Genomic DNA, 20,721 nt, shown 5'->3' on the forward strand with positions numbered 1-20,721 from the left:
CGGCTATGACTGCTTCGCCCAACAGTTCTATTTATCACTGCGCAAAACTGCAGTTCCTATGTTGTTTTTATTTCAGCTTTCATGCATATTACAAATTGGAACGTTGTTGCTGTTCAAGGTCAGGGACAATTTTTTTTCTAGCGGACGGAAGGCTTTTAGTGATTTTACTTCATGAAAGTTGCACTAATACATTTTTTTTTTACTTTAATATTTTTATTGTGTGGTAACTGTTTTATAAAAGCAATAAGGTACTCGAGGCAAGTGCTGTATCGTGAATAAGTTACGGCTGAAGGGGTTGCAGGCACTCCGCTTCGTCTCGTGCCTAACAACGCCCTTCAGCCGTTACTTATTCACGATACAGCATAGCCTCTCGTACCTTATTGCTTACATACAGTCTATGAATATAGATCAGAATGGAGGCAAATGTTTTGGAAGAGGCAAAGCAGTGTACATCGTCTGATAAACTTCTTGTTTATGTTTAATAATAAAATAGAATTTGATAAACTTCTGGCTTATTTTTAACAAGCAACACCCTGATATGTTAACCAAATGGGAAGTCAAACAAATGCACCACAAAAATCAGCAATGTTTACTGCCAAAATTAACATCCATTTATAAGCGCAAATACTGCCAAAAAGAAATTAGCAGAAAAAATAAATGTACAAATCCCCCCCCCCCAAAAAAAATCTAAATAAACTATCATTTAGGTCAATATATCTGCCATCAGACAATGCTATTTACCTTGTTTGACGTGACAAATTATCATAAAAATGGGTCATCAGCTTTGTTCATGCAATAGACATCTGCTTTACTACTTCCAAATAATCAAGCTGTGTATTTATATGCACATTACACAAGAAATAAACTTAAGAGGAAAACCAAAGCTGGTCCATGTCAGTCAAACTGAAGTTTTCTGCATGGAGTCAAATTAGACTTTGGAAAACAAGTACTAATATGTTAGGGTGACCTGTAAATGTGTGCCTTGTGCTGGAACAACACAATGGATAGAGGCAATTACCAGGACATCCACACAAAAGGCCAGTGTCATGGAAAAGGTTAAGTATTGGCTCAGAATAAAAATTATTTTCAAATGAAAATCAGCACAGACCATGGGTTGCTGCAACTAAAAGCAGTGCATAGACTAAAATTCCTGACTGTTTATTAGTTGTTTTTGTTGTATTAAGTATGAATTTACCTGTTCATGTTTTATACTGTCACCCTAACTGAGATTCAATTAAACTCCTTCTCCTTTACTGTGTTTGTACCAGAAATAAAAAACACTGATTAAATAATGAATTATTGGATAGTTGTATTTTATTTACAAAAACACATTGGCCCCTAAGTAACACTAATATAGTTAGCTTTTATAGATAATGTGAGTATTAAAGGACAGTTTACCCCAAAATGAAAATTCTTTCATCATTTCTGTCTCACAATCAAGTTGTTCCAAACCTGTATTCTGTAACCATATTCTTTAAAATATCGTATTTTGTGTTCAGCAGAAGAAGAAGAAATTAATACAGGTTTGGATCAACTTAAAGCTGCAGTCCGTAACTTTTTTGGGTTAAAAATTATCCAAAATAAATTTTTGAGCAAGTACATAACCAGTCAGTGTTGAAAACTATCTGCTTGCCTTAGCTCGATACAAAACGGTAAGCTTGTAATAATGTTTTTAATTCCAGTGGTACTGGTGGATTTCCACGGGAAATTCAAGCATGTCTTTGCGTCATTACGTCACATCTGTACACATAAAGAAGGAGTCTCGGCTAGTAGGCTATATTGCGTGTGAGGATGTTGGAGGTGGAGATTTATAGCCTTTTCTCACAGCACTTGATATAATTAAACATTAATTTGATGGCGGACCCAGAAAGGTTCAAACGACAATCACCAATGACAACTGGAGATTCACCCGCTGTAAAATGCAAGAGAGTTTGGAAAAAGACACTGCAACCGGGCCCATGCAAAATAAAGGATAAAAATCGGAAGGGCATTAAATGTAGTCACGCAATGCTGATGTTGTTAACATTAACAATTTGACAACAAAGTATAATTTAATTTGCATAGTTTGATGTGATATGATAAGCGATCGTTAGATTTAAGCAGTGCGATTTACTGCAATGCTTTTTTCCCCTTAGTTGGTCAGAACAAAAGTGGATGATACTACTTGTTCAGATGACATTTTCCGGTGAAAATTCTTATGTTGGTCATACTTCCAAAAAGTAGAATCTGTGATTCTGAATGCCAGTATCCACACTGCACTGCACACTGTATCCCACTGCACACTGTATCCAGAATGTGATGACTGATAGCCGCACATTCTCCTCAAAACATTGGATTCATCCACGCTGTGCCGTGCCGAGGCACAACCCACGTAAAGTTGATAATTCCGCAAATAACTGCAATTGCAGAGTTCGAACAGAGATGGCGACAAAGAGGAAAAACTGCGGTCTGCAGCTTAAAGGGTGAGTAAATGATGTCACGCTGTGGAAACGCCCCTGCGTGAGTGCGTCATGAAGCACGTATGGAATCAGTCCAATGGCGAGACGGAATGTCATAGGCGGGTGACGTCATCGACCAGGAAACTATAAAGCACCCCGAAATCACAACCACGACAGCTTCTGTGCCTTCAGCAAGTGCTCTGTGTGTGAATTTTGTCCAAGTGTTTTTTGTCTGTCATTTAGTGTCTGCTAGGCAGGAGTTTTCACTATAAAAAACTATATATATATATATTTAAATGGTGAGCAAGCAGCTGTATAGAAAGAGTGTTTGGGAGTGCAGCATGCCCAGTCAGCTCTCGAGGGAGCTGATTGCGAGCATTGCGAGCGTTTTCCGCTAAGAACACTCCGCTCCCGCCGATCACTTTTCAAGGAGAGTGGTTCGGTTCGCGCTCCCCCGGCTCAGGTCCCGCTTCTGACGAGGCAGAGCGGCGGCGCTTGTTGTGGGGAACGCAAATGAATCTGACAGCAGGGTTTGAGACGGGCCCAGCCCTATCTCAGCCTTCACCTGTCAGATCCAGTGCCTCTGTCAAGGGTTTGGAAGCACGCTCTGCGGTTTCTTCCGCCCAGGCTGAGGCACCAGTGCTACAACTATCCAGTTCTGAGGAGCTGGATGTTGTCAGTGTTGAGACAGGGGATACTGAGGACTCGTCACCTCATTCCCCTGAACATGAGGAGCTGATGGAGGTGCTCACTCGTGCTGTTGCTAAATTGAGCATTGAGTGGCCAGCTGTTAGGCAGGAGTCTTTTTCTAAAAGCAAACTGGATGAGAGATTTCTGCCCTCGCATGTTCAACCTCCACGCCGGTGCGTGCCTACCGTTTTTTCCCGACCTCCACACCGAGGTGTCGAAGTCGTGGAAAAAGCTGGCATCATATCGTATTTTTAGCCCCCAGACTTCCACTTACTCTAATAGTTCGGGGGCTAAGTTACATGGTTATGGGGCGATGCCTAAGACAGAGGAAGAGCTCGCTAATCATCTCTCTGCTGAGTCTGCATCGTCTCTTAAGGCACCAGATTTGCCCTCCAAGCCCCTTAGAAATACCTCGGCTTTGGTAGGCAAAGCATATTTGGCGGCAGGTCAGGCCACTGCATGCTTGCATACTATGTCCATCTTGCAGGCATATCAGGCTGATTTATTGAAGGATGTGAGTGAAAGTGAGGAGGTTAGTACTGACGTGGTTTGAGAACTACGTCAGGCTGCTGATTTGTCCCTGCGTGCCACCAAGGAGTCGGCCAAACAGAGAGACATCTTTGGTTGAATCTGTCTGGTATGAAGGAGAAGGCTTTTCTTCTGGACGCTCCGCTGTCTCCCTCTGGTCTGTTTAGTGTCGCTGTTAACACTGTCATAGACAAATTTCAAGAAGAAAAGAAACAAGCTGCAGCGTTTCAAAAGTACCTCCCGCTTAAAATTCACGTCCCAGGGACTGCTGGGCGTGGGCAGTCCCAGCCGTCAACAAGCTCCTCGCACAGGGCGCAACAAAAACAGAGCAGTCTCAGGCGAAGTCTTCTGGTGGTAAAACTGATCTGAGGACAGTTATTATGGCCAAGAAGGCTTCGTCCAAGAAGAAGTCCTGACGCCACTGGCGTCAGGATGCTGAGGGTAGTCCCCACCGTGAGAGAAAGGAGTTCACCGCATCAGACGGTGCCCATTCTCTCTCGGTGCCCTCAGGGGTTCGTTCTGCCAACCCTGCCTTTATGCCGGGGCGTAGACGGTCCCAGCGAGCTTTTTCCCGAGGGACGCTCGCCCCCTCCGAGGAGGGGTCCAGAGCAGTTGAATCAGTCGTTCCCTGCCGGTGCACCATTACAGGGCGCTGCGTTTGCTGCTCAAAATATTCCAGAGGCCACATATGGCGCTTTTCCACTACACAGTACCAGCTCGCCTTGGCTCGGCTCGACTCGACTCGACTCGCCTTTGTTTGGTTTTCCACTGTGTAAAAGTTGTACCTGTACCTGCTTTCGGGTACTTTTTTTCGTACCACCTCCGGCGAGGTTCTAAGCGAGCTAAGGCGATACTAAAATGTGACGTAATACAATGCCGACTGCTGATTGGTCAGAGAGAATCGTCACTATTCACTGCTCGACTCGACTCGCCTTTGTTTGGTTTTCCACTGTGTAAAAGTTGTACCTGTACCTGCTTTCGGGTACTTTTTTTCGTACCACCTCCGGCGAGGTTCTAAGCGAGCTAAGGCGATACTAAAATGTGACGTAATACAATGCCGACTGCTGATTGGTCAGAGAGAATCGTCACTATTCACTGCGTCATCATTGCACGCGGCAGACGGAGTATCCAGAATAACCAGAGAATAACCCCGCCATTTTTAAATAGTTTGCCCAGATATACTAAACTTACTATTATGGCAACTCGGAAGAATACGCCGTGGTCAAACGAGGAGGTGCAGACTTTCCTATGTTTGGTTGCCGAAGAAAGGATCCAGCGAGAGCTTGATGGGGCAACTAGGAACGAAAAAGTGTATCAAGAAATCTCCGAACTGCTGTCCACACATGGCTACAACAGGACTTTCCAGCAATGTAGGGAAAAGTTAAAAAAACTGAAAAGTGACTACAGAGCTGTAAAGGACCACAACGGCCGCAGTGGTTCAAACCGAAAAAGCTGGAAGTGGTACGAACAGATGGACGGTATCTACGGCCATAGACCGGCGAGCAACGGGAGGGAGGGTGGACTTGACTCGGCCACCAGTTTGTTGGAGTCGCTGATGGAGGATGGTAAGTGTTTTAAATTTACATTACATTAATCATGTAGGCGCACTCTGCTTGAGAGTTTTGTTTTCTGTAGGCTGGCTTTTGAAAAGCTGAAGCTCACTTATAACATCGAAGACTGTAAACTTGTGTCGCAGATAACAATTGCTGCTACCGCTAACTATCTGCCATTGCTATTTTCGTATTGTGTTGACTTTTGTATGATCCTTTTCTATCTAGATTCCTTCCCACTGATGCCACGTCGGCACCAGCACCAGCGGCACCATCGACACCAACAAGATCAGCAGCGTCGACACCGAGACCCGCAGCAGCGTCGACACCGGCAACCGGTTAGTATAATTGGAGAAAAAGTCAACTCTTCTAGCCTGTTGTCTGTGAATCTATACACACTTTTTAATATATCATTCATCGTATCAATAACTCATTAATATAACGTAAACGTACTTGCATAACAACAGGAAGCATTCCCAGTTATGGGAATGCAGGATTCATTAATAAACCTGTTCAGTATTTTTATAACTTTCCAGACGTACACCTATACTGTACACATGGTATTTTAAAGTTGACATTTACTAAAATAGTTGGGCTCAGATGTTAAGTCGTTATATACTATATAAGTAATAGTAAGTTGTGGGCTTGTCTTTTTTTATGTAGAAGCTGTAATGATAATACGTGTGAACAATTTACAACACACACAACCTTTGAATGAAACGTGACTTGTCCGTTTTTCTTTATAACTCATTCATTGTAATTATTTTTTGGCCAGGACGGAGTAAACGAAAGAGGGAACAGGAGCATCTGACTGTCCTGAGGGAGATGCAGACATCGGATGTCGAGCAGCTGGAATTGAACCGGGCACAGCGGGAGCGCCATTTACAGATGGCACTCGATGATGCAGCACATGCCCGAGAACTAGAAGCGGCTTTAAGGAGAGAGGAGATGGCTGCAATGTCGTCCTTCAACCAGGCCTTTCTGGGAACCCTGAGCCAGCTTGTCCAGGCACTGAACCGGCGGGATGCTGTTCCACCGCCCCTGGACTGAAACCCCTTTGTTTATTTTAATTTAATGTTTGCACTACATGTAACATATGTATATAGTTGGATGTGTGAATTTATATTAATATTATATTTTTTTCTATTTGTATGCGTGTTTAAATAAAACCTTTTTGAAACTTATTACAAACAGTGTCTTTTTTTGATGGTTTGCTTTTTTACAAGGGTTTAAACAAGTATTTTCAGATTTTATACTGTGATAACCTTTAATGAAAAACAGCAGAGACAACATATTTAATGATAATGTATTTATTTAGCAATTAAAATAACGCATCAGACCCTCCCGTACATCTCTGCCCTCCTCCTCAACACCCTGTGCCACTGGCACCACAGGCTCTGCTGCTGCAGGTGCATCCCAGTCATCGTCATAGTCCTCTCCATGACTCTCACAAAGGTTATGCAAAGCACAGCAAGTAAGAATCATAGATTTCACGATTGTAACGTCGCAGTCATTTCTTTTCATGAGGCAACGCCACCTTCCCTTCAGTCTACCAAAAGCGTTTTCAACCACTACCCGTGCTCGACATATTTTCTTGTTGTAGATCTGCTGTTCTACTGTCAGCCGTCCAGTGTCAGTGAATGGCTTTAGGAGCCAGTTCTGCAGGGGATAGGCAGAATCTCCCAGGATGTAGTAGGCAACATTCACCCCACCAATATTCCTGGTGTAAGCTGGAAAGTGGTTGCCACGGCTGGCCAACTCCCACAATGTGGACAGTCTTAAAACACGAGCATCATGCAAGCTGCCAGGCAGTCCTGCAAACACGTTCCAGAACAGTCCTTTTCCATCTACAACACCTTGAAGGACGATGGAGTGCCAACCTTTACGGTTGAAATAGTCACAGTGGTACTCCTGTGGTGCCAAAATGGGTATGTGTGACCCATCAATAGCACCAACACACTGCGGGAGCCCCCATCTGTTCTCAATGTAGGCAGCCATTTCTTCAAACTTCTCCTGGTCTGGGTAACGGATTTGTTCGGGAACCAACAACGTTTCTGCAGCAGCAGTGAACTCTTGAACACACCGGCAAACAGTTGTTATGCTAACTCCGAAAAGATGGCCGACAGTTCTGTACTCTGAACCGGTCGCAAGCTTCCATAGAGCGATGGCCACTCTCTTCTTTAGAGGAACACACTTGCGGAAGCTTGTGTCTTGTCTCTCCATCACTGGACGCAGTTTGTTGTACAAATATATGAATGTTTCTTCCGACATTCTGAAGTTCTGAACCCACTGCGCGTTTGTGAAACCAGGAACAATAACATCCCACCACTCGGTAGCTCGGTTGAAAGCCCAAACAGACGGTTTGCCGCGGCGACTTTGCAAAGCTAAACAGATCTGAAACACATAAACCATGCACATTTTAGTACGTAATACTGGTAGCTATAAAGTTGATTAAATACTTTGCATATAGTATAGTATTTACACATATGCAAACGTTAGCTATGTTAGCATAACTTACCCTCTTGCGTCGGCTTTGAACAACCGGATTCGTCTCGTAGTCTGAACTCTGTAGTAATTCCCAAACTCTCCTGTTTTTTTCAGCAGTGTTTCGTTTTGCTGCCCTCAGCCTCTCATGAAACAACGTTTGTCTTCTTGCTGTGAGAAACAGCCACATCCCGAGGATCAAAAACAGCATACACTCGATTTCCTCCATTGTCCTGTGTGTGTGTGGGTAGCGGATGTGTGTCGCGTATAAGATTACGTCACGGCAGTTTCCTGCGGCGTCGCTATGACGACCGGGTACTATTTGTGGCGGTACTATCTGCAATGGAAAACGGAGCGAAAAGCGAGCCGAGTCGAGGCGAGCCGAGGCGAGTCGAGCCGAGTCGAGCTGGTACTGGTAATGGAAAAGCGCCATTAGTTCCAGGTACCCTTAGTAGATTTTCTGGCGGAGTGGAAAAGTCTTCCAAGAGTATCTCAGTGGGTCCTGCAGTCGATAGAGAAAGGTTATGCTATCCAGTTCAGATCTCCTCCACCTCGATTCAGCGGGATCCTGCCCACCGTGGTGGGCCCCGAGCAGGCTCTGGTAATGGAACAGAAGGTGAAAATGCTCCTGCAAAAGGAGGCTATAGAACGGGTTCCTCCTCCAAGCAGAGAGTCAGGTTATTACAGCCGATATTTCATCGTTCCAAAGAAGGATGGGGGGTTGCGTCCAATCTTTGATCTGCGCCTCGTTCAGTAGGGAAGCTCAAGTTCAAGATGCTCACTCTCAAGCAGATCGTGTCACAAATCAGATCCGAGGACTGGTTTGTCACGATAGATCTAAAGGACGCGTATTTTCACATCTCCATTCTTCCGCAACACAGGAAGTTCCTGAGGTTCGCTTTCGGGGGCGAAGCATACCAATACCGTGTTCTTCCATTCGGTCTAGCTTTATCTCCCCGCACATTCACGAAGTGCATAGCAGTTAGTCCCGCTGCGACTCCAGGGCATTTGCATCCTAAACTATATCGACGATTGGTTGATCCTAGCTCAATCGGAGCAGCAAGCGGTTCGGCATCGAGATGTCGTCCTCGCTCACATCAAGAGATTGGGGTTGGGGCTGAATGCCAAGAAAAGTGTGCTATCTCCATCACAGAGGACCTCTTTTCTGGGGGTGTTGTGGGATTCGGTAACAATGCGGGCGCGTTTGTCTCCTGCCCGCATCACTTCGATTCTCTCAGCCGTAAAACAGGTGAAGCTAGGCCAGTTGCTCACTGTAAAGCAGTTCCAGAGACTGCTGGGTCTTATGGCGGCAGCGTCCAGTGTTATATCTTGCGGCCTGCTGCACATGAGACCGTTACAGTGGTGGCTCAGGACCAAGGGGTTCTCCCCGAGGGGAAACCTGCTTCGCACAATCAAAGTCACGCGGCGTGGCCTCCGTGCTCTGGTCATGTGGAGGGAGTCTTGGTTTCTGTCCCAAGGACCTGTGTTGGGAGCTCTTTGTCGTTGTGTAACGCTAACGACAGATGCTTCCCTCACAGGTTGGGGGGCGATCATGAGTGGTCGTCCAGCCCAGGGTCTGTGGCAGGATTATCATCTTTCGTGGCACATAAATTGCTTAGAAATTTTGGCGGTGTTTCAGGCTCTGAAACACTTCCTTCCAGACCTGAGAGGCCATCATGTTCTTGTCCGGTCCAACAACACATCGGTGGTCTCCTACATAAACCATCAGGGGGGTCTGCGTTCGCGCCCATTATACAAGCTGGCTCGCCAGATCCTTCTATGGTCCCACGGGAAGCTTCTTTCATTGAGGGCGATTTATCTCCCAGGGTATTTGAATCAGGGGGCGGACATCCTGTTGAGGCAGGGGCCGAGGCACGGGGAATGGAAACTTCACCCCGAGGTGGTAGAGCTCCTTTGGAAGCATTTCGGTCGTGCCGAGGTAGACCTGTTTGCGTCCAGGGAGACATCACACTGTCCACTGTGGTTCTCCCTGAGCCATCCAGCCCCTCTGGGGTTGGACGCTATGGTACAGGCGTGGCCGAGGTCGCGTCTGTATGCTTTTCCCCCGATCGCTCTGCTCCCAGGAGTTCTGGAGAGGGTTCGCCGGGACGGGGTCAGTCTACTGTTGGTAGCCTCGTACTGGCCGGCCCGAGTATGATTTGCGGACCTAGTGTCTCTCCTCGACGGCTCTCCTCTGGAGATTCCGATCAGGAGGGACCTTCTCTCTCAGGCGAGTGGGTTGATCCTTCACCCCCGCCCAAAACTATGGAAACTGTGGGCTTGGCCTCTGAGGGGGCCCAGCTCATAAGTTCAGGTCTGTTGAGACCATCCTTCACTCCAGAGCTCCTTCGACGAGGAAGTTATATGCCTTGAAGAATTGATTTTAACTAGGTGCCCTTTAAATTGTATGTCTGTATCTGCTTATGTAAGTAGGTAAAATGTTTTGTTAGTGTATGTATAGAGATTTGTGGTGTAATATGTAATTTTTGTCCTGTCTTTTATTTATTTTTAATTTTTTTTAAACTTGTTGGCCGCCTGTACTCCCTGTAAGAAGAGTTACTGTAACTCAATGGGACTTTTCCTGGTTAAATAAAGGTAATAAGTGGAAATTATTCACTTCTTGGTGTGGAGAACACCAGCTAGACCCAGTTAACTGCCCAGTGGGTGCAGTGCTGTAGTTCCTGCAGGAACGTTTCTCCACAGGGTTATCCCCCCACACTAAAGGTGTACGTAGCGGCACTAGCTGCTTACCACGTCCCTTTGAGTGGAGTCTCTTTGGGGAGACACCCACTTATAACACGCTTTCTTCGTGGTACTTTGAGGCTGAGGCCAGCACTTCGCACGAGGGCCTGGGATTTGGCCATTGTATTAGAAGGTCTCTCCCTGGCTCCTTCCTGAGAAGTTCATCACTCTTAAAACTATCTTTCTTCTCGCTATCTCGTCTCTTAAGAGAATTGGAGACATTCAAGCACTCTCGGTTGCTCCCTCGTGTCTGGAATTTCCGCCCGGTATGGTGAAGGCCTTCCTCCATCCTAGGCAAGGTTATGTTCCTAAGGTCCTGTAAGAAATTATAGTCTGCTCCGATCCAACTTCCACTCCAATATAGATATATTGAAATGTTCCTTCACTTAAAAGAGCTTATTTATCATAGAATTAATTCCTTACAATCTTAAAAGTATCACAGAGTCACGTTTATTACCTATAGCGTGGGAATGACAGCGGGTATTCAAGAACCATCTTGATTAGGGAGCTTTAAAGAGATGTTATCACCTTAAACATGTGGCCGTTCTTATTTGAAAGAATATCAAAGACATGGACACAGAGGTACCACTTTTAGTTCTCTTCAATTTACATTTAAGATAGAGTTTCAGCTCCACGCTGAGAGAGAAGACGAATTTGTTATTCTCAATTTACATTTAAGAGAGAGCTTCATTTACATGCTGAGGGGAAAGACAGATGTAAGACGGTATAAAATGTTTACGCTGGGATGAGTTCGGGGTTCATTCTGACGCCAGTGAACCCAAGGTGCTTCGTGTCCCTTGCCACTGCTATGCTGTAATAAACTTCATTTTTGAGATCTTCGACATCTACATCATTTTTTCTTACATTGGCGAGCCACCCTTCTAGGAGTTTCCAACAAAAAGTGGGGAAAGGTAAGAAAAAGCTGTTTTCTTTCATTTATGCTGTTTTTTTGTCAGGAAACCCCTCGTTTAAAAAAATCTAGAAAAGGAAAATTTAAGGACAGAAGAGAATTTGGTTTATTCAGTATTAGCAGGAGGAGTTGTTAAGCCTATTCTGTACGATTTTGTTTAAGATTCTAACGGAACTGAATCAGCCCGAAGCAGTGTGGCGGCAGAGTTATATTGGATTTGTTGTTTCTAAAGTAGTTGAAACAAAGTGCTTAAGTGTAAAGTTTCTAAAGTAACTGAAACTTTGTGTTGGTCTCTTATAAATTCTGTTAAAGGTGACCTATAATTCAAAATTGAATTCACCTTGGTATAGTCAAATAACAAGAGTTCAGTGCATGGACATGACATAGAGTGAACCTCAAACTGGACTGTTTTCGCGTTCTCATTTAATTCACGTTTATGAAAAACACCCCTGAAAAACGGTCGGTTCTCCACACAATACCGACTGTGACGCAATAGTCGGGATCATTAATATGTACGCCTCCAAATATTTGCATAATGCCAGCCCTCAATGCCAGGCGGAACTGCGCAGCCGAAGCATGGCAGTTGCTCAGTGTGGATGTACACATGAACACAAAAGTATTTTTTAGTTCCTTCATCTGAGCCTCTGAAGAAACAATGGGTTAATTTTATTTTCTCTGGAAATTTCCAAACATTTCACCGACTGTTTCCTCAACTTGGGCCAATACAGAGCTGGCCTCGGATCGAGCTACCAAGCAACACTTTCTGATGTGTAATTGTTCAAGTTCAGACAGGTAATCTTTCTCTCAAAATCGTTCAATACTGTTTATGCATCAGTAAGTCAAGCCAGTGACTAAAATATCAGCTTCACACCGTTTCTTTTAGTAGGATGAAAATAATCGTATTTAAATTGTGAACAAATTATATACAGAAAGCGATCAAAGAACAATCTTTCCACACAGCGCGAGTTTATCTGGACACTTGCCAAACTCGTTATGAAATCAATGACGCACGTTACTGCACAACGAAGCTCTTACTGTATTTACATCATCGTGTTTGCATTGGGGAAAGCATTAGAGAGTGCAGAAACTGCTTTGCAATGATAAGATCTTCATTCTCGCGATCAACACACTGTCATCTGCTCAATGCTCATCACGGCAACATTTTATGTGATGGGAATAGATCTAAATACTTTAAAAACATCTCACGATTCGTTAATCTCGATAGCTGTTATAGTAAAAACGTATAATAGCAGTAGTAAAAGTATTCGGGAGAGAGTTTCACATGTAATGCGTAGCTATTTCATATGCAAGCATGTCAGCCAATCACAGCAGTGGCCGCGGTTACACTGAATCCCACAGCAGACACGCCCCTTTAAACAGAGTGTTCAAATCAGAGGCTAAAAGCAGGCTAGGAAAAATGCCATTTATTTCTAAATTATGATTATTTTTTATCTAAAAAACATACTAACATTATAAGGGTAACCCAGGAAACATTATAAAAAAAAAAAAAAAAAACATTCTAGGGCACCTTTAAGATCCTAAAGCAGGGGTGCCCAACCCTGCTCCTGCCGATCGACTGTCCTGCACAGTTTATCTCCAACCCTAATTAAACACACCTGCCTTTAATTTTCAAGTGAGCCTGAAGACCTTAATTGGTTGCTTCAGGTGTGTTTGATTAGGGTTGGAGATGAACTGTGCAGGACAGTCGATCGGCAGGAGCAGGGTTGGGCACACCTGTCCTAAAGTAATTGAATCAACCCGAAGTAGTGAGGTGGCAGAATTATATTAGATCAGTTGTTTCTAAAGTAACCGAAACAAAAGTGTATGCAGCCTATTTGAAACCGATTGTGAAAGTTGTAATAATTCTGAGGAAATTCTAAAGTAATTGAATAGACCCGACGCAGTGTGGTCACAGAATTATTTCACAACGATTGTGTTTTATAGTGTAGTAGATTAGTAAATCTAACACTGTGGCTCTGTGAAATTTAAAACAAGAACCCGAAGCAGTGTGGTTTTGCCCGACGTACTATGGCAGTGTTTTAAATTTTATAAATATTGTTTAAGCCCGAAGTACTGTGGATAAGTAAACTGTTTTAAGAAAATAACATAAAACCCGACGTAGTGTGGTTTTGTCCGACGTACTGTGACGTGTTCTTTTTTTTTAAAAACTGTTTTGTGTAGTGAAATTTAAGGTCCAAAGGACTGCGGCCATGGTTAAGTTAAGCCTCGGGTAGTGTGGCTAACGGATATAAACTAACGGATATCTTAAAGGAACTAGATAACGTGTAGTTATTTAAAATCAGACTTTGTGAATAACAATTAGATCACGAGATACTCTAAAGCCCGATAAGACTTTTGAAAATGGAAGAAATTATTCTTAAATACATTGCCAAACATGGTTCTCAGGGAATGTTTGATGGAATAGAGAATATTGTTGATAAACCGTACAAGTGGGCTATCTCTAAGTTTGAAAATGATCCCAAAATGCCTAAGAACAAAAATGGGAAAATTGCTAATGCGCTTCAAGCACTTTTTGCTTCATACAAAGTAACGAGGAGGAGACTAGATGAGTTAGAGGCTGAAAATGAGCGACTCAGTGTTGGGGTAATTTCTACCAAAAATTACCTGGCTAGTGACATGATATGGAAAGAAGAAAAGGTCAAGATGCTGAATGAGATTGCACTTCTGAGAACTAACAATAGTTTGCTTAAATCATCTGTGGAAACATTGTCCAACAATTTGGAGGAAGCTAAGGCAGCTTATCAGTTTATGATAAAGAGTGGCACAACTGAGAAAAACTGTAGTAAGACATTATTAGGTGTCACATTGTGTAACCCAGTTCCAGAAATGCCAGATTTGCAGGAAGACAGAGCTGAGGGTTGGGAAAAAGATACTCAGTCATTTAGTAGCCAATACTCAGACTGTAGAGTCAGATTTCCCATGGCACCAGTCCATACTACTACCGCTATATGTGCTATTGAAGGAAGAGAAGAACCAATAACCTCTACCATAGTCCGAGGATTTAATCCAACTGAACTAGAAACTGTGATCAAGAATATTGGTAGATTTGATCCTGTCAAACAAGATCCACTAGATTTTCTGAAAAACTTGGAGGAATATGCTGAAGTGTACAATTTAACAGATGGTGATGTGTGCGTTTTGTTAAGAATGTGCTTGCCTGACACTTTGTCTGGAGCCTTAACTCAGAAAGTAAAGGACCGAAAGGCTAATAAGTCAGAGAGGAAAAAGGCACTGCTTGAAGTCTTAGGTGTGATGTCAGTTAATTGGGATAAAATATCTGAAATGCACATGAGGAAAGGGGAGCATCCAGCTGGATTTTCAGAACGATTATTGGAGATGTTTAAAACTTTCAGTGGGAATCCTGATATTACTAAGAATGATGTCAGTTTCAAGTCTGCCTTGATTAACAAATGTGACCCACTCACCCGGTCTGCTGTGACAATGCTTGTGACACCACTCTCTGAATATAATGACATTATTGGTAAAATGACACAGTTTTACAACAATAATGCTAATGCAAATAGTCAAATGAAAACTGTCAAATCTAGACATCCAGTTTCTGCCTTTGGCGGGAGAGAATGTTCTACTACATTGTCTAATGGTTTCCATCATAGACCAAGGAGATTTACAAGAATAAATTCAGAAGGTGTTATTCTTTGCTATGCATGTGGAAAAGCCGGTCACATTGCTAGACATTGTCAAGACAATGAGAGACCTCTTCAAAGCTTTGTCTGTCATGCATGTGGAAAGGATGGTCACATTGCAAGGCACTGTTTGGAGAAAAGAAAGGAAGATCAGGAAGTTGTTTGTTTTGCTTGTGGACTGATGGGGCACAAGGCAAGACAGTGTCACTTTTCACACAAAAGAAAGATGGGCTATCGTGGTTTGCTCAAGAAAATAGGCAATTTAGAAACCCAGTTGGAACTGTTGCAAGGAAATAAAGAAGCGATTCACACCTTGTCAAACATATCACCGCATGAGCAACAAGACTGTAGCTCAGTCACAAGCAGATGCTGATGCAAATTAGAATTAGTTTTATGATAGTAACACATTTTAGAAAAGGGTTTACTATCAAAAGGGGGGTGATTCTTTATGATTTATGGAACATGTTTTATTAGCATTGCTATGTAGGTGTAATTTATAACAAATGTTTTGATGGCATTATGTTTAGAAATAATTTTTAAAAAAACATTACAGATGTTTGATGTTTTGAGATTAAACTTCTGTGACTTTGATGTTTGAATGTGAAAAGATGATTGTGGGGGAAAGGGGGGCAACCTCTTCTTTTGATAATTGTTTCAGAAAAGCATCAAGATGTTTTGTCTGAAACGTGTAACCTCCTGGAGAAAGATGGCATGGTCGTTTGAAGGACGAGAAGGAAGTAGAATCAGTGGAGCCAGGGGATTTCCTCAAGAAAAAGAACACAATACAGAGATTTCCAGACCTGCAAGATCCAGAACTCCAGACCTAAAAGACTTAGAAACCCTGAGACCCACCATGGGATGGATGGAACTGATGAAGAGACACAGACTTGAACAACACCAGTGACTGCTTATTCTAGAAGGACTTACAGTATGGTCCATGTGAAAAAGAATGGACAGTGAGAAAAGAAACAAGAAGAGATCAAACCATTTCAGAGACTACGGACAGCAGTCTTGCACATAGATGGAAAACAAGTGGGCAGAAGACATACCCACTCTAAGAAATGCGCAAATACACAGACTTACTGCACATGAAGAGACAAATATATGCATACTCATTCACATTAGATATATTATTGTCTATTGGATGCATACATGTGGATAAAGGATGCCCACACTGAGAAAATGGACACAAAACACATGACAAAATGAAACACACAGTCTATTGATTGTTGATTGTTTGAATTGATCAAAACTAAAACAATATGCTAACATCACTGATACACATTGTGAGCCCAACAAGGCCTTGAAGAAAAAGACAAAGATTTTGGCAAAACAAATGCATGATGGAGATTTAGATATTGCCTTTGCTGGTTTAATTTGGAATGTAACCTTTAAAACAGCTGTATGTGTATGTATGCATTCTTATTATCGGTCAGTACATTATGTTATGCTGTATGTGTTCAATGTTGAAACGTCAGGTTGAAGATAATTCTATGATCAAAATTGGACGCTCCCGTTGGATGTGATGGTTCTTGATTACCTCTCTCAAACCCAAGAAATACTTTTCCAAATAAAAAAAATAAAAATTTCTTAACACCAACTATGATAATTCTGCTCAAGTGAAGTAGAGCTGTAACCAGTGTGCAAGATTCTCCGATGGCCATAGGGGGACAACCTAAGCCAGGATTCCACCGCCACTGGGCACCTGCCCACCAGGGAAGGGAGGTGTTATTTAGGAAAAGGGAGTGGATGTGATGCTACTTTTGGGCCAAGAGCATCAAAGGGGGGTCTGTAAGAAATTATAGTCTGCTCCGATCCAACTTCCACTCCAATATAGATATATTGAAATGTTCCTTCACTTAAAAGAGCTTATTGATCATAGAATTAATTCCTTACAATCTTAAAAGTATCACAGAGTCACGTTTATTACCTATAGCGTGGGAATGACAGCGGGTATTCAAGAACCATCTTGATTAGGGAGCTTTAAAGAGATGTTATCACCTTAAACATGTGGCCGTTCTTATTTGAAAGAATATCAAAGACATGGACACAGAGGTACCACTTTTAGTTCTCTTCAATTTACATTTAAGATAGAGTTTCAGCTCCACGCTGAGAGAGAAGACGAATTTGTTATTCTCAATTTACATTTAAGAGAGAGCTTCATTTACATGCTAAGGGGAAAGACAGATGTAAGACGGTATAAAATGTTTACACTGGGATGAGTTCGGGGTTCATTCTGACGCCAGTGAACCCAAGGTGCTTCGTGTCCCTTGCCACTGCTATGCTGTAATAAACTTCATTTTTGAGATCTTCGACATCTACATCATTTTTTCTTACAGTCCCTACTAACATTGCTAGACCTATAGTACTGCAGGCTTTCTGTCCTCCTCCATTTATGTCGTCAGACCAGGAGAAACTTAACTTACTCTGCCCAGTCAGGGCTTTAGATGCTTATGTCTACAGAGCTGCCCTGTGGAGGAAATCTGAACAGTTGTTCATTTGCTTTGGGTCACCCAGGAAGGGGTGTCCTGCATCTAAACAGAAGATGAGCAAGTGGGTGGTAGAGGCCATCTCACTTGCTTACGAGTCGGCTGGTCAGCCTTCACCTTTGGCTGTTCGAGCTCACTCTACTAGGAGTATGGCTGCTTACAAAGCTCGTTTGTCAGGAGTTTCCCTTCATGATGTTTGTGATGCGGCAGGCTGGTCCTCACCACATACATTCGTCAGGTTTTACGACCTAGACCTCAGCTCCACTCCTGGGGCGCGGGTGCTTTCGTCTGAATGTGCGCTTTGACTTCACACAGGCGGGCACTTGCTCTTATGGCGACGTGGGTATTAGCGTTCCCACAGTGTTTGACGCAGCTCGAGTTCCCTTGAAAGGGAACGTCTTGGTTACGTATGTAACCCTAGTTCCCTGAATAGGGAATGAGACGCTGCGCGTTTCTGCCATACTCCCGGCATGCCCGTGATCGACTTGCTTCAGGCCTATCAGAAGCTGTCGCGGTTGTGATTTCGGGGTGCTTTATAGTTTCCTGGTCGATGACGTCACCCGCCTATAACGTTCCGTCTCGCCATTGGACTGATTCCATACATGTTTCATGATGCACTCACGCAGGGCCGTTTCCACAGCGTTTGACGCAGCGTCTCGTTCCCTATTCAGGGAACTAGGGTTACATACGTAACCGAGACGTTTTGGGGTGAACTATCCCTTTAAGGTAAAACTATGAAGTGACTGTAAAGTCAGCATCATTATACTATACGCTCATTGTTACAGTCAAGCAAGTACCGTATATACCCGAATATAAGACGAGGTTTTTGTGCTAAGAATCGGCTGAAAAATGGGGGGTCGTCTTATATTCAGGGTCATCTTATAGTCGAGTGGAGGAATCGATTGATAGACTTTTTCTCGCGCTTGGAAAAAACGAGCGTGTCGCTTTCATTATGAGCGCGCCTAAATTTGAAATAACGAACTTGAGCGCGCAAAAGACGCGATTTGTGAACAGGGGGGGGGCGGGTCTCTGCTCGCTTGTCTCCGTCCGCTCTGGCATCCTCTGTGAACGGCGCTTTTTCTTGCACGGCTCGAGCAGAGGGAGGGAGAAAGGGAGGGAGAGAGAGCGGGAGCCGGATCGTCGTCGAAAAAGGCCAGACGACCCCGCAGGGTGCTTAAATCCATCCCGTCGCACTCAGGGCAGCCGCAGTCATGGCCAATCAGGAAGCGCATATGTGCCGGTCTCCGCCGACGAGCGGGCCTCTACACGAGGCACAGGTGATGCAAGGCTTTTGGAACAACGCCTCGGAAATTTGCTCTTAAAATTATTTTCTGTTGAAAACCAGATTTTTTCCACAAAAATCTATTTTCCCCCAAAAATAAGTCTGGAAAATGGGGGGGTCGTCTTATATTCAGGGTCGTCTTATATTCGGGTATATGCGGTATCACAATGTCAGATGACACCCAACCGAATCCCACAGTCATCGTATTTCAAGGGTAACAGCCTTGAATGTGCCACTGCGTTCTTTTGCTATTGGCTAAAAATAGAAAGCTACAAACTAGCATCTTATATTCGGGTTGCCATTCTGATAGACCACGTCTGCTCCCAGTTATCCCTTGGCCTGAAGTCATTGGCGTTTTCAACTGTAGCTGGGGTTTCCAACACCGGTCTGCAAGGGACGATGCTGATGTACAGAATATTGATGAAGGCCAGGCAGTTAGTAACTGTAGCCAATTATCATAATTCATTCGAATCAATGAGTGCTGGGCTTGTCAGTTCTGACATATCAGGGTTATTTGTATTCAGGAAACGGGAATCTGCAAGGATAAAATGAAAACTGAATCTTTTAGAAGCTTTCAAGTAGAACCTTTGCTTTGAAAATGAAATCAAAGTCATTCAGATCTGTTAACAACCGGAGAAATCCTCTTTGAATATGGCAGTGGAAGCTCTTTTGACATGCTTTTTTCTGTATAAACATACCTCTGAGACACTGTTTCGTGTTTACATTTCTGATGGTAAAGTTAATTTTGAATCAAATTAGACATGATTATTGCAAAACACATTGCAAAACAAAACAAATTTCCATGCAAAACAAGTATACAGCTTGGTTTTTAAATCAATGCTGACAGATGTAACTGGAAAAATAGTCTGAAAAAATGCGTGCTACGTCAAAGTAAATTAAACTGTAAGATACAGAACTTAAAATGTTCAACAAACAGGTGATGCAATGAAAGTTCATTAAACTCCAATCTGCACTGATTTCAACAAAGACAAGAACAATGACAAAATTGATTGGTTAACTCCCTTGGGTTATGAATGGACCAACTTTACAACAACACAGATTGAAAAATTATGTTGCCTGCAGAATGAATGAAGGTCCGTCTGCTTAGACAAGCAAGAATATCCTCAATGAAGGAGTGACTCAGCACAGAGGAATGTGAGCCTGCACACACACACACACACACACACACCCACGCACACACACACCTGATTTACTATCTTTGTGGGCACTCTCCATAGACGTAATGGTTTTTATACTGGAAAAATAGTAGATTTCAAAAATGGTTACACACAGTTTTTGAAACTATGGCTCCTTTTCTCTAAACTCTACACACAAAACCACAAAACATGCACACAAGATGCAAAACGTCACATATCTCTTGCAAAAGTAAACACTTCATTCAAAACTATTTTAACTCTTCTAAAAATGCTATTTGTGTGTAGTAACTCTACACAAACATAAAATGATTAGCTACATACACACCAAACTACACGCAGATGTGAAACATGTAAAACACTATTCTCTTGTGTATTTTGCTTGTTCAGTGTGCAGTGGAGTGCAGGAGTTACACTCCACTGAGTGTATAGATACACGTATACATGTATGTGAACAAATACACTGTATACAGTATGTGCACAACGGATTTATGAACAGTTATGGAACTGAACTGAATCAATACTAAACTGACTTGAGCTGAATAATAATGACACTTTTGACTTGTTAAAGCTGCTTTACAGCATAATTTTAATTTGTTTCTATTGTAAAGGTGCTTTGAAACAACCTATATTGTATAAAGCGCTTTAGCGCCTATATTGTATAAATTGTTACGTTCCCAATTAGTTTTCTAGGGGCAAAAGGGAAGTAACGTTTTAAAGCAAAAGTTAACAGCAACAAAGAGAAGTTAACTTATCTGAGTCCCAGTACAAAAGTAAGATGTATTATAA

General features: G+C 43.0%; 2 protein-coding genes across 2 annotated transcripts in view; both read right to left on the bottom strand.

The window, feature by feature from the left end:
• adamts2a (ADAM metallopeptidase with thrombospondin type 1 motif, 2a) overlaps positions 1-20,721 on the bottom strand; it is a 96,367-nt gene that overhangs the window by 31,183 nt on the left and 44,463 nt on the right. The gene's annotated exons all lie outside the window — the stretch shown is intronic.
• On the bottom strand, positions 6,501-8,090 carry LOC130095381 (uncharacterized). The gene is made up of 2 exons (XM_056262115.1): positions 7,725-8,090; positions 6,501-7,600 (listed from the first exon to the last, which is right to left on the bottom strand). Exons 1-2 carry the CDS (start codon positions 7,917-7,919, stop codon positions 6,521-6,523), a joined length of 1,275 nt encoding a protein of 424 aa, XP_056118090.1. The 5' UTR covers positions 7,920-8,090; the 3' UTR covers positions 6,501-6,520.

This window comes from Rhinichthys klamathensis, unplaced genomic scaffold (assembly GCF_029890125.1).
Source record: "Rhinichthys klamathensis goyatoka isolate OS25496 unplaced genomic scaffold, OSU_Roscu_1.1 h1tg000191l_1, whole genome shotgun sequence".
NCBI classification, from domain to species: Eukaryota; Metazoa; Chordata; class Actinopteri; order Cypriniformes; family Leuciscidae; genus Rhinichthys; species Rhinichthys klamathensis.

Coding starts and splice junctions, on each gene's coding strand:
- LOC130095381 (XM_056262115.1), bottom strand. CDS start 7,919: ATGGAGGAAATCGAGTGTATGCTGTTTTTGATCCTCGGGATGTGGCTG. Junction 7,601..7,724: donor TTCAAAGCCGACGCAAGAGG/GTAAGTTATGCT, acceptor TATGTGTTTCAG/ATCTGTTTAGCTTTGCAAAG.